The sequence below is a fragment of the Sus scrofa genome, chromosome 2, assembly GCF_054392235.1.
Source record: "Sus scrofa isolate SSC_HxYL_T2T_F1_AM1 chromosome 2, Sscrofa_HxYL_maternal_Yorkshire_Landrace_v2.0, whole genome shotgun sequence".
NCBI classification, from domain to species: domain Eukaryota; kingdom Metazoa; phylum Chordata; class Mammalia; order Artiodactyla; family Suidae; genus Sus; species Sus scrofa.
Genome location: NC_139384.1, coordinates 69846415 through 69861449, shown reverse-complemented (window position 1 = coordinate 69861449; position 15035 = coordinate 69846415). Strand labels below are relative to the sequence as shown.

The 15035-nt window shown below is 56.6% G+C and overlaps 2 protein-coding genes across 20 annotated transcripts in view; both read left to right on the top strand.

The window, feature by feature from the left end:
* The window catches only part of SIN3B (SIN3 transcription regulator family member B), a 41406-nt gene extending 34199 nt beyond the window's left edge, over nucleotides 1-7207 (top strand). For 10 of the 19 annotated variants that reach the window (XM_085012460.1, XM_003123478.5, XM_085012466.1 and 7 more), the window contains 5 exons: nucleotides 3118-3291; nucleotides 3573-3665; nucleotides 4692-4786; nucleotides 4995-5199; nucleotides 5328-7207. In XM_085012460.1, the coding sequence (XP_084868586.1) occupies nucleotides 3118-3291; nucleotides 3573-3665; nucleotides 4692-4786; nucleotides 4995-5199; nucleotides 5328-5558 (798 nt within the window). In that variant the 3' untranslated portion in view covers nucleotides 5559-7207. Of the gene's footprint in view, nucleotides 1-207; nucleotides 1069-2878; nucleotides 3292-3572; nucleotides 3666-4691; nucleotides 4787-4994; nucleotides 5200-5327 lie in introns of those variants that run through there. The other 9 variants (XR_014837438.1, XR_014837435.1, XR_014837441.1 and 6 more) reach the window with 5 other exon arrangements.
* Nucleotides 7208-12571: 5364 nt separating this feature from the next.
* Nucleotides 12572-14446, top strand: F2RL3 (F2R like thrombin or trypsin receptor 3). The gene is made up of 2 exons (XM_013994618.3): nucleotides 12572-12714; nucleotides 12989-14446. The coding sequence occupies exons 1-2, from the start codon at nucleotides 12600-12602 to the stop codon at nucleotides 14020-14022; spliced, it is 1149 nt and encodes a 382-aa protein (XP_013850072.3). The 5' UTR covers nucleotides 12572-12599; the 3' UTR covers nucleotides 14023-14446.
* The last annotated feature ends 589 nt before the right edge of the window (nucleotides 14447-15035 follow it).

Genomic DNA, 15035 nt, shown 5'->3' with positions numbered 1-15035 from the left:
CAGCTACAATGTTGTGCAGTCGTCATCTTTGTCTAGTTCTAGAACATTTCCCTCACCCCTAAAAGAAACCCCATCCCCATGAGCAGTCACTCCCCAACTCCCCTCCACTAGCCCCTTTCTGCCTTGATGGATTTGCCTGTTCTAGACATTTCATGTGGATGGAATCATACAACATGTGGCCTTTGGTGTCTGGCTTCTCTCATTCAGCATGTTTTCAAGATTCATCCACGTTGTAGCCTGTGCCAGTGCTTCATTTCCTTTAATGGCCGAGTAATAGTCCATTGTGTGGATGGACCACATTGTGTTCTTCCACTCATCCGCTGATAGACACTTGGGTTGTTTCCGCCTTTTGGCAAAGGTGAGCAGTGCTACCATGGACGTGTGTGTGGGAGGATATGTCTGAGCCTCTGTTGCAGACCTCTCGTGAGGGTAGTTTGGCAACACGTAAAGAACCTCAGCCCACCTCTCCTGGAGAGGGAATGTCAGTGACATCGCCCACCGCTGCATGTCAGCTGGAGGAAATCGGTCATACAAACTAAAAAGCAAAGCCCTAGACAAGTCGCTGTGGTTCCAGAACGTGGGTCCTAATTGGTGACCACTGGAGTTGTGCATCTTGAGTTTTCTTTCCGATAATCAAGTGAGGCTATTCATTCATAAAGTGGAAAAGAAACCAAGGAGAGAATAACTTCATTACTCTCCCTCTCAGATACAGTGACACTTTAGAAATGGCATTTCCTTCCAGGTTTTAAAAATTTCTTGTTGAATTATGGGAGTTCCCTTTGTGGCTCAGTGGTTAACGGATCCGACTAGGAACCCTGGGGTTGCAGGTTCGATCCCTGGCCTCACTCAGTGGGTTAAGGATCCGGCATTGCCATGAGCTATGGTGTAGGTCACAGATGTGGCTCGGATCCCGTGTTGTTGTGGCTCTGGCATAAGCCGGCAGCAACAGCTCCAATTGGACCCCCTAGCCTGGGAACCTCCATATGCCTCAGGAGCGGCCCTAGAAAAAAGGCCAAAAAAAAGACTAGAAAAATTTAAATAAATAAATAAATAAATAAAGAATAAAAATTTCTTGCTGAAGTAAAATATATATAGAAAAGTGCTGAATCCTAAGCATGCAGCCTGGTAGGTCTTCAGAAATGGATCCCCCCAGCCATCCCCCTTGTGGGCACCTGCTCCCGATTCCTGACACTGAGATAGAGTCCCTGGTTTTGAAGCCATGTGTAAACGTGGCGTCTAACTGCATGGGTATTCTGCATGGGCAGTGGGATTCTTCGAGATTCCTCTCCATTGAGATTTCCCCATGGTTCCTTCGTCGTCTGCTTGGGAAGAATTCTAGGGCCGAGCTTCCATTTGGGTCCTTGGAGCAGTGCTGTGCATCCCCTGTGGGCCTTGTGTATGCCTGTCCTCTGCTCCCTTGGGTGGTGCGTAGGCTGGCCCAGCCAGCCTTGAGGGAAGCTTCCAGACTCCTGCACACTCTGCATCCTCATCTCTCCTTGGCCGAGCAAGTCAGCCCCCAAAAGACCACAGCTCTCAGGACAGCAGGCCTGTCTGTGGCACCAGATGGTTTGGACCAGATTCTTTGGCTTATTTTTTTTTTAAAACTCCCTCTCTTCACAAAAATCTCATATAAAAGAAATAAACAATAAAAATGGAGCTGTTGGAGTTCCTATAGTGGCACAGCAGAAACAAATCCGAATAGTATCCATGAGGATGTGGGTTCCATCTCTGGCCTCACTCAGTGGCTCAGGGGTCTGGTGTTGACGTGAGCTGTGGTGTAGGTCGCAGGCACGGCTTGGATCCTGTGTTGCTGTGGCTGTGGCAGCTGTAGGCCAGCAGCTGTAGCTCTGATTCAACCCCTAGCCTGGGAACTTCCATAAGCCATGGATGCAACCCTCAAAAGCAAAAAAAAAAAGCAAAACAAAACAAAACTGGAGCTGTTTAGCTGGAGCTTTAGTGAGGGCAGGCTCCCCACCCATGGCCCACAGGGCCCCTCTGAGCTTAGGTCTGTAACCTACGGGGTTGTGTCCACATTCTTTACCTCTATTTTACTTACTTAGTTTTTTAATTAGCATATCTTACTTTCAGTAATAGCACTGGTTGGGAATGAGCCGGATGCCAGGCACTGTGTGAGACCCATGTGTGTCCACAGGTCCCTGTATTCATTCTGCAAAAGGACACGGAGAAGAGCCTGAGGCCCTGAGTCTGAACTAGCCTGTCTGGACAGCTCATGCACAGGGGCACTGACTCGCCGTCTCCATTTGACCCTGTGGCCTCAGCTAATTCCAGTACTTATATTTTCCTAAACCTAAATATTTTTTTAAAGTTTCATAGAGGAGTTCCCTTCGTGTCTCAGCAGTTAACAAACCCGACTAGAATCCATGAGGATGTGCGTTCGATTCCTGGCCTCGCTCAGTGGGTTAAGAATCTGGCGTTGCTGTGGCTGTGGTGTAGGTCGACGATGCCGCTCAGATCCTGAGTTGCTGTGGCTGTGGCATAGGCTGGTGGCTGCGGCTCCAATTCAACTCCTAGCCTGGAAGCTTCCACGTGCTGAGGGTGTGAGCCTAAAAGGCCAAAAAAAAAAAAAAAAATTTTTTTTTTTTCCATAGAAATGAAAGCAGCTAATTGTGTTTGTAGCTAAACACTTAGGGGAAAATAACCATCACACTGCTTTTAGTTTATTACCATCCCCATTTGAGCCTGTTTTCTTCTGTATTTTTCCTGTGCATTTCTCAGCCCTAGGCAGGGTTTGCTGGTCTGGTCTGGTCTGATCCAGTCTGTTTTGATCTAGTCCTGTCTGGTTTGCTCCGGTCTGGTCTGGTCTGCCCTGCCCTGGCCTGATCTGGCTTTTGATCGAGTCTGGTCTTGTTTGCTCTAGTCTGGTCTGGTCTGTTTAGTCTGCTCTAGTCAGGCCTGGTCCGCAGCCAGCATGGAGGTCACCCTGCACAGCCCGTTGGATCCTGGTCTTCACCCCCCACCACGTGGACTTTGCCGGCATCCTCTCTGGGCGAGGCAGGGGCTCCAGCAGGAGGTGGATGTGGTGGCCATGCCTCACCACCCCACCGCCAACCCCCAGGAGGCACATGCCAGGCACCCACCGGCTCTCCTCCCCGGCAGCTGCACCACCTCGTGAGCGACGACGTCTGTCTGAAGGTGGTGGAGCTCTACCTGAACGAGAAGAAGCGGGGCGCCGCCGGCGGGAACCTGTCCTCCCGCTGTGTCCGTGCCGCCAGGGAGACCAGCTACCAGTGGAAGGCCGAGCGGTGCATGGCTGATGAGAACTGCTTCAAGGTGAGAGGCAGCTGTGCACAGCCCCACATGGGGCTAGGATGGGGGTGCCCACAGCGGGAGAGGACTGGCCAGCCTGAAAATGGGTGCCGCTTTCACCGGGCCTGTGGGTATGGGCCCTGGCCCCAGAAGGCACCACAGGGCCTGTGAGGTGGGTGCCCAGCATGTAGTCCCTGGAGGAAGGAAGGGGCTTGGAGGCTGGTGAAGGGGGCAGGGGGTCATCATCCTCTGCCAGCCTGGGCTGTTCTCGTGGCTTCAGGCTTTTGGTCCCCCTCCTTCCACAGGTGATGTTCCTCCAGCGCAAAGGGCAGGTGATCATGACCATCGAGCTCCTGGACACAGAAGAGGCCCAGACAGAGGACCCCGTAGAGGTTCAGGTGAGGACCACAGCCCCTGTGCCTTGCACACACCCCAGGGGCTGGGGGCAGCATTGTGAGGCTCCCACCAAGGAAGCCCATGCACATGCTGGCCTGGCACAAGCTGCAAGATGCCCATGAGAGAAGCCTCTGTGCAGTCTGAACACAAGGAGGTGGTCTCCCAGAAGTCAGTGGTGCATCCGAGTGCAGGGGACCATGTGGGAGCTAAGCTGCCCTCCCCTAACCCTAACTCCTGCCACCTGCTGCTGACCCTATGGCCAGCCCTGTCACTCAGACCCAAGGGCGGTGGCCTGTGACCACTGTACTCCCTATGCATGAAGCTCAGAGCTCTGGGTGCCTCGTGGCCACCAGGAGAAAACCCAGCTGCCCTCACTCAGGCACACATTCTGCCTGGTGCCCTCAGCAGCGAGTAGGGCCCCGAAGGCCCAGGCTGCCTTCACCACGGCCCGGTTCAGGGGCTCCCCTCACAACAGCCTTCACTAGAAATGCTCCCCGAGACAAGTGAGGTTGGGGGCCTTCCCACCCTGTCCTTTGCAGAAGTTTCCAGCAAGTGTGGTTTTGTTAAGCTTTAGTCTAGAGGAGCCTCCAGCTTTAACAGGGAGTGAGAGGATGGACAGTGCAGGCTCTGGCCCCTGTGAACCCTGCCTTTTAGTCACCCCCAACTCCTGCCTGGTCTTTCCCTCTTCCTACCTGCTGTTCGAGTCCCGATGTCCATTCCTGCCCACTTGTGCCTTGGACCTAGCTATCCACCTGTGTTGGGGGCCTCCTTTTCCCCCTGTGAACTTATCACATGATGGATACAGAAAAGGCCTCGTGCAGCAGGAATTCATTGTCTTAAGCAGGAGATGCCATAAATCATCTGAATCCTGGTCCAGGGGTGCCTGTCCCGCTGTGGCTGAGCACCTTGTTGGGAGCTGCAGTCTGCAGGTCTCCACGCACCAGGGTCCTCAGTAACTGCCATCCTCCTAATGAGGACAAAGTCCCCGGGAGCCCCTGATGACATGCGCCGTGTCTCTGTCCCCCCAGCACCTGGCTCGGTACGTGGAGCAGTACGTGGGGACCGAGGGTGCGTCCAGCTCGCCCACTGAGGGCTTCCTCCTGAAACCTGTGTTCCTGCAGAGGTGAGGGGATTTGGGGCCCAGGGGGGCCTCTCCCAGTGTTACCGGTACCTGTATGACTGGCCTTTAGTTTTCACGGAATTGAAGGGTTTGGGTGGTGGTTTGCATTGCTTCAATTTGCATTCCTCTGACCCTGGGAAGTCGGGCAACTTCCCAGTGTTGCTGGACCACAGGAACTTCCTAGTCTGCAAATCCTCCTCTCGCCCCCCAGGAACCTCAAGAAGTTCCGCAGGTGGCAGTGTGAGCAGGTGCGCGCCCTGCGTGGCGAGGCCAAGAGCTCCTGGAAGCGTTTGGTCGGGGTGGAGAGCGCCTGCAATGTGGACTGCCGCTTCAAGCTCAGCACGCACAAGATGATGTTCATCGTGAACTCCGAGGACTACATGTACCGCCGTGGGACCCTCTGCCGGGCCAAGCAGGTACCCCTCCCCACCGTGTCCTGGGAACCTGGGGTCCGGCCCGCAGCTCTCTGGGGTGCTGGGCCCCTGAGGTCCAGCCCATGGCCTACTGAGGTGTCTGGGCTGCCCTGATTCCCCCACTCCCCCAGGTGCAGCCCCTGGTCCTGCTTCGCCACCACCAGCACTTTGAGGAGTGGCATAGCCGCTGGCTGGAGGACAATGTGACAGTGGAGGCAGCCAGCCTGGTGCAGGACTGGCTGATGGGTGAGGAGGACGAGGACATGGTGCCCTGCAAGACACTCTGCGAGACGGCGCACGTGCACGGGCTGCCGGTGACCCGCTACCGAGTGCAGTACAGCCGCCGCCCAGCCTCACCCTGACGCACCCATGGGCACCACAACACGCAGCTTGGCAAGGTCGCTTCCTCAGCCTCTGTGTCGGTTGGGTGTTTTCATGAACAGCGTGAGGGGAGCAGGGTGTCCCCCCAGCCTTGCTGCTACGGGCTGTGAGCTCCAGAGATGGGAGGGTCGTGTGGGCTTTCTGCCCCACGCTGCCATCCCTCTCGGCTTCCCCGCTTCCTTTGGGCCCTTCCTGTGCCAAACCTGAACCCCCTGCCCTTGAACTCTAAGGGCTTAGGCCCCACTGGAGGGGGAAGGATCAACATGCCGGCTAAGACATGCGAGTGCATTCACACGCCTGCTGGGCCACTCCCATCACACGTGCCAAATGCCCAAGCAGGGGCGCCACTGGCCTTTTTCTGCATATGGTGAAAGCTGGTGAGGAGCTGCCCAAGGGCTCTCGTTTGGGAAGGGTCAGCGTTTTAAGAGCCCCCGACATTAAAGGGGTCGGGCCCAGCTGGACCTGCTTGAAAAGCATGTCCTTCCCGAGTGGTTCTGAGAGCGTCTAGAAACATTTCCCAAGCTGGGCAACACCTACATGATGGTTCGGATCCTCAGTCACTTTGAAAGTGAGAAGAGCCCTTGCACCCCAACTGTTGGGATCCCACTTTGACATTCAGACATGGAGTGGGTGGGTGGTACCCAGACGGCCCTGCTCTGGATAAAAAGAGACTCAGACCCCGAGTTGATCCAGCAGCTGGACTCTGGGCCGGTGAGGGGAGGGGGCCTGGCCTGCCGCACCCACTGAGCCCCAGTGGCCCCACCTGGAGGCCTGGGGTGCGGTTATGTACCTAAGATGGACACTCTAGAAGTATATATATGCACACATATTTATTCCTTTATGCTCTCTTAGTGGTTGTAACTTCTACAATGGCCAAGCCCCACAGCTTCTCTGGGGGGTGCGAGCCCTCTTGGAGTTCTGCACCCCCGCCCCAACGCCCACCTGGGGTAGGTATGGATGTGTGAGGGGCAGAGGCTTTCTGTGCCAAGAATGCCAAGCAGTCTGGGCGGGGGACCAGCTCTTTGAACTTCCTGCACCATGAGAAGCTCTGGCTGGGCCCCTGGTACCTGCATCAGACTAAGAATGGGCTTCACAGACAGGTGGGCCTGGAAGAATCCCTGTGCAGCCGCTTCTGCCCAGCAGCAGCCCTCGCCCTCCCACAGCTGAGCTGTGCCAAACCCAAGGTTCTGGGAAGTGAAGACATGTTTCTAGAAGTTTCTAGAAGTTACCATTGGAACTCGAGGTTTGCAAAGCCTTTGACTCCAGGCCTGGGCCAGTTCCAAGGCCGATGCGTCCCACCCAGGTGTCTCCTCGCCTGTGTTTTCTCAAGTGTAATCCATGCACTTTGTATGAATCCTTGTTTTATAAGAAGGAAATACTTACCAGAATTCCTGAACCAGACCCTCCTGGCAGCCATCCTCCTCGAGAGCCCGCAGCCCCTTCTGTGCCTCCGCCTGGGCCTGGGGTGCGGGCCAGACCCCACCGAGCCCCCACCCTGCATGCTTCTAGGGAGCATCTCTTCTGTTTTTGAAGAATTTCTGTTCTGGGGCTTGTACTTCCTTTGCAGCTGTTTTGAATGTAGTTTTCCTTTTCTATTTATTTGCACATTAAAGATTAAGTATTGACCTAAGCTGTGAGGTCAGTCAGTCATTTCTAATGAGTGAATCCCAAAGTGACCTCTCCCTGCCAGAGGAGTTGGACTAACCACAGGGAGTGTCTGTGCACGCTAGCCTAGTTCTCAAGCCCCCTGCGGGGATCACCACTACTGGCTTCCCTGCTTCCCTGCACCTGCACAACAGGGTCCTATTTCCCCTGGGGTGTGGCCCTACCCCCAAAATGTTTTCTAGAATATTCATTCCCATCTCAGTTTTTATATTTGTCAGAAGTGAGAAGTATTTCCAGTGTGGCACATGTAAATCCTTCTTTGAAGACTGCAGTGTTGCTCTTGAGTTATCTGCGCTGGCCCACTTTTTTGGGGGGGAGGTGGCAAGAAGTAGATTTACTAAGATAGGGCACTTGTGAGAGATGCAAGTGGGCAGGCTCCGGTGGGCTACAGTTTTATCATTCAAGGGGAGTGGGGGTGGAGAAAGACCGCCTCTTCCTTTCTGGGAGTAGTTGCTCCTCCTTGGTATCCGGTAAGGCAGCAGGAGGGCGTCCTCAAACTCCTGAAGCTGAATGCACTCATGCCATCCCCCACCGGCCTGAGGCAGTTCTAGCACCTCCACTAGTCAAGCAAACCTGCCTTGTTCTGATGGCTTTTTTGAGCAATTTTTTAACTTACAGTGATCTCCCAAAGTCCCCTAGGTTTCCCTCTTTACCCATGGTCCCTTATTACCCAACTACCTATGCCTACTCCATCCCTATCATTGCCCACTCCAGGTGTTTTACCACTTTATGCTTAAAGGGGATATGGGGCGCCTGTAACTACTTCCGGCTGAGATAGGGCGTAGGCCCGCTGGCCCACTTCTGACACCACCTCCAGAAGACTGCAGGTGCCAGGGGACTCGGGGTCTCTCCCTCTAGCCCCACAAAACCATCCTCCATGCTCTCTTGCCCCCTTTTCCCAGCTGTCAAGCCCTGCCCCCCACTTCTTTGGACTCACCTCCCGCATCTTTGCCATCACCGTGTCCCCTGAACATCTCCAAGTCCCCCTCCTATGGTCCCCCACCAGCCTCCAGGTAAGTGGGAGCTCTCAGCTCTGTTAGGGTCCCCTAAGCTGACCAACCCACCAAAGCCTCTGCAGTGCAACAGGCCGACCCCTCCCCTACCCTGACTCTGGTCCCTGCCAGGCCTCACCCATCACATCCCTGAGCTCAGTCTGCCCTGCCCTCTGACCAGCCCTCCCCACCTGGCCAGTCTTCTCCCAGGAGTTGTCCTCAACCTCCCCAATTGGTCGGTGCTGCCCCTCAGGGACTCCCTCTGCCCATGTGCACCACGTCCCCCCCCATGTTCCTGGCCATGTGCAACTCCCCAGAGGGTCAGGGCTCCCAGGGAGTTTGGTGGATGAGCCTTGGTGCTGCCCCAGATTCCTCGTGCCTCAGGCTCACATCCAGGGATGCCCACGGCACCCCCTGTGCCCACACACTGGCCTTTGTTGGAAGCGATGGGAGGGGAGTCCTGCGGTGCCAGGTCCCAGCAGAGCAGACAGATCCAAGGGACCTTTGGAAGGTGGAACGCTTAGATTCCAGCCCCAGGGGACACCTTCAGAATAGTCCCTGGCTTCACATGGGTGGGGCCTGTGACCAGGATGAGGTTCTTGTACCAGAGACTGGAGGGAGGGTCCCTCCTTGTACTGAAAGATGTCGAGGGGAGGAAGTGGGCTTGGCAGAGGCAGGTGAGGACCAAGGGGGGCCTGAACAGAGGCCAGCCTGCCCCTCAGAAGCGCCAGAGCACAAGGCCCTGTAGCCAGTGCGTCAGCAGTCATGGATTACACAGCAATAAGGAACAGCCCTCACCAATAAAGCAGCCCTCTGTCCTAACCACCCCGCCTCTCTCCTGCTGGCCTCCTTCAAGATGCGGAGGTGCAGAGCTTTGGGACCCAGTGGGCCACCCTCCTGTCCCTGGCAGAGGAGGTGGCCTGTGGTGCTTGTGGAGGCAGGGGAAGAGGGTATTCAGGTGGAACATTTAGTCTGAAACTACTGAGGTGTTTGTCTTGCTAGCCATTTGCAAAACAGAATTAGCACGTTGCACCGAATGTCCTGGCTGAGAATAAGCCTGATTGTCCTAAAAAGCCAGTTGACTTAAAATCAGCCTCAGGAGACCTGTGGTGGAGGTAGAACTAGTGGGGGCGGGACTGGTAGGGATAGACATACCCAGAAAAGGCCTGCAGGGACTGGGCTGCGGTGAGCACCCAGCAACTCCAGGAGGAGGGGGGGTCCTGCCAGAAACTCTCCAGAACCTTCTCTGTTCCTCCCTATATGGGGGAGCTCCAGTCCACCCAGTACAGGTGCACAGACTCATATTTGGGGTCCCAGGGGTGAAGCATGGGGCCTCCAGGGTTGGGAGTCCTGGACCTCAGACTCTGATGCCCAGCAAGTGGGGGCCACAGCACCCACCCCATATCCTGATCGAGGGGGTTAATATCCCTGTCCACAGGCGGAGGCCCAGCCCCGGAACAAGGGGAGGTCCAGGCATGTTTGTGGGTGCCCATCTGGCTTCAAAGTACAACATAAAACACGACTTCCACAAACGATGGCCATCCCAAGAATTATTGCATCGGAAGGACTCTAGGGCCTCTGTGACTCATCAGCGACCCCCACTGGATCTTCCTTGGACACAGTGAGGCAGGGAGGGGGCAGCCGGGGAGGATAAGCTGGGGTTCATTTGAGGGGGTCTAGGCTGGGCTGGAGGATAAGGAATTCCAGGACTGACCACTGGTTTAGGTCTGTTTGCCTTTTTCTTTTTTTTTTCACGTAAATTGTGGTAAAAGACACATAACACAATTTACCATGTTGACCATTTTAAGTACACAGTTCGGTGACATAAAGTACATCTACGTGGGTGTGCAACCATCCCCAGCATCCATCTCCAGAGTGTATTCATCTTCCCAAACCGAAACTCTCCTCTATTAAACACCAACTTCCCATTCGCCCCCTCCTCCAGCCCCAGCACCCACCCTTCCACTTCATTCTGTGACTATGAATTTGGTCACCCTAGGGACCTCATATAAGTGGAATCACACAGTATTTGTCCTTTTGTGACTGGCTTATTTCACACAGCACTGTGTGATGTAGCTTCATCCATGATGTAGCCTCTGTCAGAATCTTTCTTTTTTATTTTTATTTTTTTAACTTTTTAGGGCTGTACCCACGGCGTATGGCAGTTCCCAGGCAAGGGCTGGCCTACACCACAGCCACAGCAATGCTGGATCCTTAACCCACTGATCGAGGCCAGGGATCGAACCCGCACCCTAATGGACACTAGTCAGATTCACTTCCGCTGCACCACAACGGGAACTCCAGAAATTTCTTTCCTTTTAAAGCTACTCATGCATTTTTTTAAACATGAGTTTTCGTGGAAAGTGACACATGGTACAGAAAATTCCAACAGCACAAAAAAGCACTTGGAGAAAAGCAGGGGCCCAAGCCCCTGCCAGAAGGCAGCTGCTCTTGTTGTCCCCTAGGAGGTACCACCACATGCCTGATTGTCACTGGATTGGGACAATGGCCTTGCACCTCCATGTGCTGTGTCTGGAGTTGGCGGGGGCGGGGGGGGGCGAGGGCTCCCGCTGGCTCAGGTCTGTTGCCATGGCGAATGGGACGTCGTCATTGATGGGCCAGCCCCACTCCTCCCCGCGCTGCCAGGAACTTCCCTGTACAGACGTCTTCCTGAGCGTGAGTGTCTGCCATAAATTCCTAGACACGGAACTCCTGAGTCAAACCACCCTCCTGGGGCTCAGCCCACCCTGACTGTGTGCGGAAGAACTGCCAGCTCCAGCTTCCCCTGCAAGGGTTTCCTGCTCTTTCCTGGGGGGCCGCAGAGGGTCTGCATGTGCTCTGAGGCTTTCATGGATCACGTATGCTTCAAGCCATAGGTGCGGTGCTGAATTTGTCATTGGTGCTGGTGGACCTGCTCAGACATGGAGGAGAGGCTCCGGGCTGAGACCCTCCCCTCGCCGAGCTCTCCAGGCCTTGGTTTCCCTTTCCCCCAACCCTGGGGCTGGGGGCGGGGACCTCCAGCATCACAGCACTGACTCTGTCCAGGACTGCTCGGTCATTTCCTGACCGGTCCTCCTGTCCCTGAGTGTGGCTAGATTAGGGCTCGTCACACCAGCACACAGCCGCATCGGCCCTCCTCTCCCGCCCCATTTGTTCTTCCTTGACCCCTACAGCTCCCCCTAGGGGTCCTCCTGCTCCCAGACCTTCCCCCTCAACACTGCCTCCTGCCACAGTGGCTCATCCCTGACCACACAGTGTGGGGCTCCCCCAAGGTGGGAGGGGGAAGGCTCTCTCAGGTCTGCGGGAGAACGGAGTACCCCCCACCTCTGGATGGGACACAGAGAGGTCTGAGGGGTGAGGGCCTCAGGGGAAGATGGCTCAGGGGGGCCCTCTGGGCTGGCCTGGCCTCTTCCTTCTGGCTCAGGCATGGCTGTGACCATCCCCTCCCCCCAACCTGGAGCCCCAGGCTGAGGGGAGGTGGGCCAGGACCCGAGCAGACGGGCTTTGAGAACTGGCAACGGGCACTCCCAGAGAGGGCCACAGCTGGGCTCCCCTAAGACCCCCCCCCCCCCCGAGGACAGCACATGGTCAGCATCGGGGTGTCTGGCTGAGGACCAAGACCCCCTCAGCTATCCTCTGCAGACCCCAGGCTCACAAGGCCTACCCCTGTCTGAGCTTAACTCTGCACCCATCCGGGGGCCTGTGGCTGGGCATAGTTGAGGTTCCATAAGATGAGTAGCCCCCACAGAGGACCAGGGGAGTTTGGGGAGGGTGGACTTCTCACCTGCTCTGACCTCTGACCGGAGAAGGCAGGGATCTCATCCTGCCTGCCAAAGCCAGAGGGTGGGGGCTTTAGGAAGGACCAAGAGGTCTTGATGGGGAAGAGAGCTGGACTGTCACAAGGAGGGGGCTAAGATGTGACTGGCCAGCAAGAAAGTAAGCACCTAGAGTTCCCTGGTGGCCTAGTGGTTAAAGGATCCAGCATTCTTAATGCTGTGGCACAGGGAAATTCCCATCATGGCCAAAAAAAAAAAAAAAAAGGAAGTCACCACTTGGCTCACAGAAGCTTCTAGGGCTGGACAGAGACTGCGCCTGGAGCTGGGGCTGAAGTCTGGCACCTTCTCCCCCGTCTTGCTGGCTGAGCACCTAGACACTGTGCAGCTGAGTAACCCCAAGGGCCAGACCTCCTCAGTCCAGGCCCTGGGCTCTGCACAGGGATCATGGGGGCAGGGGCTGGTTTATCTCACCAGCCCCTGTCCACTCCTCCGCTGGTGTTCAGGAAGCTGGGGGTGGGGGTCCAGTCAGGCAGGAAGCCTGAGGTCAGCCGGCCACAGCCCAGACCAGCCTGCACCTAGCCCTGGCAACATGTGGGCGCTCTTGCTGCTGTGGCTTCTGGCGCTGGGGCTCAGCCTAGAGGATGACACCCAGACCCCCATCGCCTACGATGACGGCGGGAGCACAGAGGGAGAGGATGGTGATGGTGAGTGACCTCAGGCCCTGCCTTGGGACTAGGGGGTGCCCAGAGCCAATAACGGGGAAACAGAACGGGGCAGGGGGGTTTTCCAGCCCACCCAAGAACCACAGCTCTGTCCCGCCAACCCCGGGGGATCCTGAGAGCTGAGGCCTGGACCGTAGTGTCTAGGGGCCACACCATCCAGTTGGGGGAACTGCTAATGTCAGGGAGTGGGGGGAGGGGTGACACTTGGGCCCTCAGCGCCTCCATCCCTCTTCCCCTTCTGGTCTCTCTCCCCCAGACTGCACACCAGGGCCCCAGCCACGCAGCTACCCCGGCCAGCCCTGTGCCAATGACAGCAACACTCTGGAGCTCCCGCTCAGCTCTCGGGCACTGCTGCTGGGCTGGGTGCCCACGAGGCTGGTGCCCATGCTCTATGGGATGTCCCTGGCAGTGGGGCTGCCCACCAATGGCCTGGCACTGTGGGTGCTGGCCACAAGGGTGCCACGACTGCCCTCCACAGTGCTGCTGATGAACTTGGCAGCTGCTGACCTGCTGCTGGCCCTGGCGCTGCCGCCGCGAGTCGCCTACCACTTGCGCGGTCAGCGCTGGCCCTTTGGTGAGGCCGCCTGCCGCCTGGACACGGCTGCACTCTACGGCCACATGTACGGCTCAGTGCTACTACTGGCCGCCGTCAGCCTGGACCGCTACCTGGCCGTGGTGCACCCGCTGAGGGCCCGTGCCCTGCGAGGCCAGCACCTGGCCATCGGGCTCTGCATGGCAGCTTGGCTGCTGGCGGCTGCCCTGGCACTGCCCCTGGCGCTGCAGCAACAGACCTTCCAGCTGTCGCACTCGGACCATGTGCTCTGCCATGATGTGCTGCCCATTGGCACGCAAGCCTCCTACTGGCAGCCCGTCTTCATCTGCCTGGCAGTGCTCGGCTGCTTCCTGCCGCTGCTGGCTATGCTGCTGAGCTATGGGGCCACCCTGCGCACACTGGCGGCTGGTGGCCAGCGCTACGGCCACCCACTGAGGCTGACTGCGCTGGTGCTGGCCTCAGCCATGATTTTCTTCGCACCCAGCAACGTGCTGCTGCTGTTGCACTACTCAAACCCAGGTCCAAACGCCTGGGGGGACCTGTATGCTGCCTATGTGCCCAGCCTGGCACTCAGCACCCTCAACAGCTGCGTGGACCCCTTCATCTATTACTACGTGTCAGCCGAGTTCAGGGGCAAGGTGCGGGAGGGGCTGTTCTGCAGAGTGCCTGGAGCCACGACAGCGTCCAGAGAAGCGGGCAGCCCAGGGACGGGCACCCGGTCCTCTTCACTCGTCTGAAGGACCCTCCGAAGGCAAAAAAACCAAGGAGGGGGTTGTTCCAGGTTGAAGAGGGCCCCCTCCCAAGTCATGTCCACCGGGACCTCCAAATGTGAGCTTATTTGGGAAGAAAGTCTTTGCAGGTGTTAAGATGATGTCACGTTGGAATAGGATGGACCCTAAATCCAAAGTGACCGGTGTCCTTGTAAGAAGAGGACAGAGACACATATAGGAAAGCAGACCATGTGACCATGGAGGCAGAGATGGGGTGATGTGACCACAACCCAAGGGACATCAGAGACTGCTGGGCAGCCACCATAAGAAGTCAGGAGAGCAGCCTGGGAGAGACTCTCCCTTAGAGCCCCAGAAAGAGCCAACCTGCCCACACCTTGAGCTCAGGCTTCTGGCCTCCAGAACCATCAGACAATAAATTTCTGTTAAGTTACCTGGTTTGTGGTATCTGGTTACCGCAGCCTCAGGAAACTAAGACGGGGCGGGGTGGGGTTAAATGCAGGTTCCCAGGCCCAGCCAGCTCCCTTGTGTCTAAAGTGGGGATGGGACAGGGTTGATGTTGTCTTTAGATCCATCACAGAACCCTACCCAGGAGCAGACTCAAGCCCCCTCCCGCTTTGTGGCCAAGGCAGCTGGAAGCCCTGTTGGCGGTCTTCATACCCAGAAGCCCAGGGTCTGGCTTTGGGGTGGGCTTCAGTGTTGCTGGGCATCTCCTGAGCAGTGGGGACTCCCGCTCTGCTCCCCAAATCCTGGTGCAACCCATCACTGGGAGCTACAGGGCTCAGCCTCCCACTGTCACCCTGGCTGCAAGACATCACCTCCTCTCCCTTGTCTGTGGTCTGCTTCCTCTTCTCAGTTAACTTCCCCATGAACCAAGCGGGCATGGTAATGGGAAGATGGACATTGTGCACTGGGGGTCTGGGGGCTGCAGCTTTGCAGACTCCACCCCCAGCCACCTGAAGGTGGCTCTGAGCCAAGCCAGGGGACACCACATAGGAAGGGCAGCCACAGTCCTAGATACA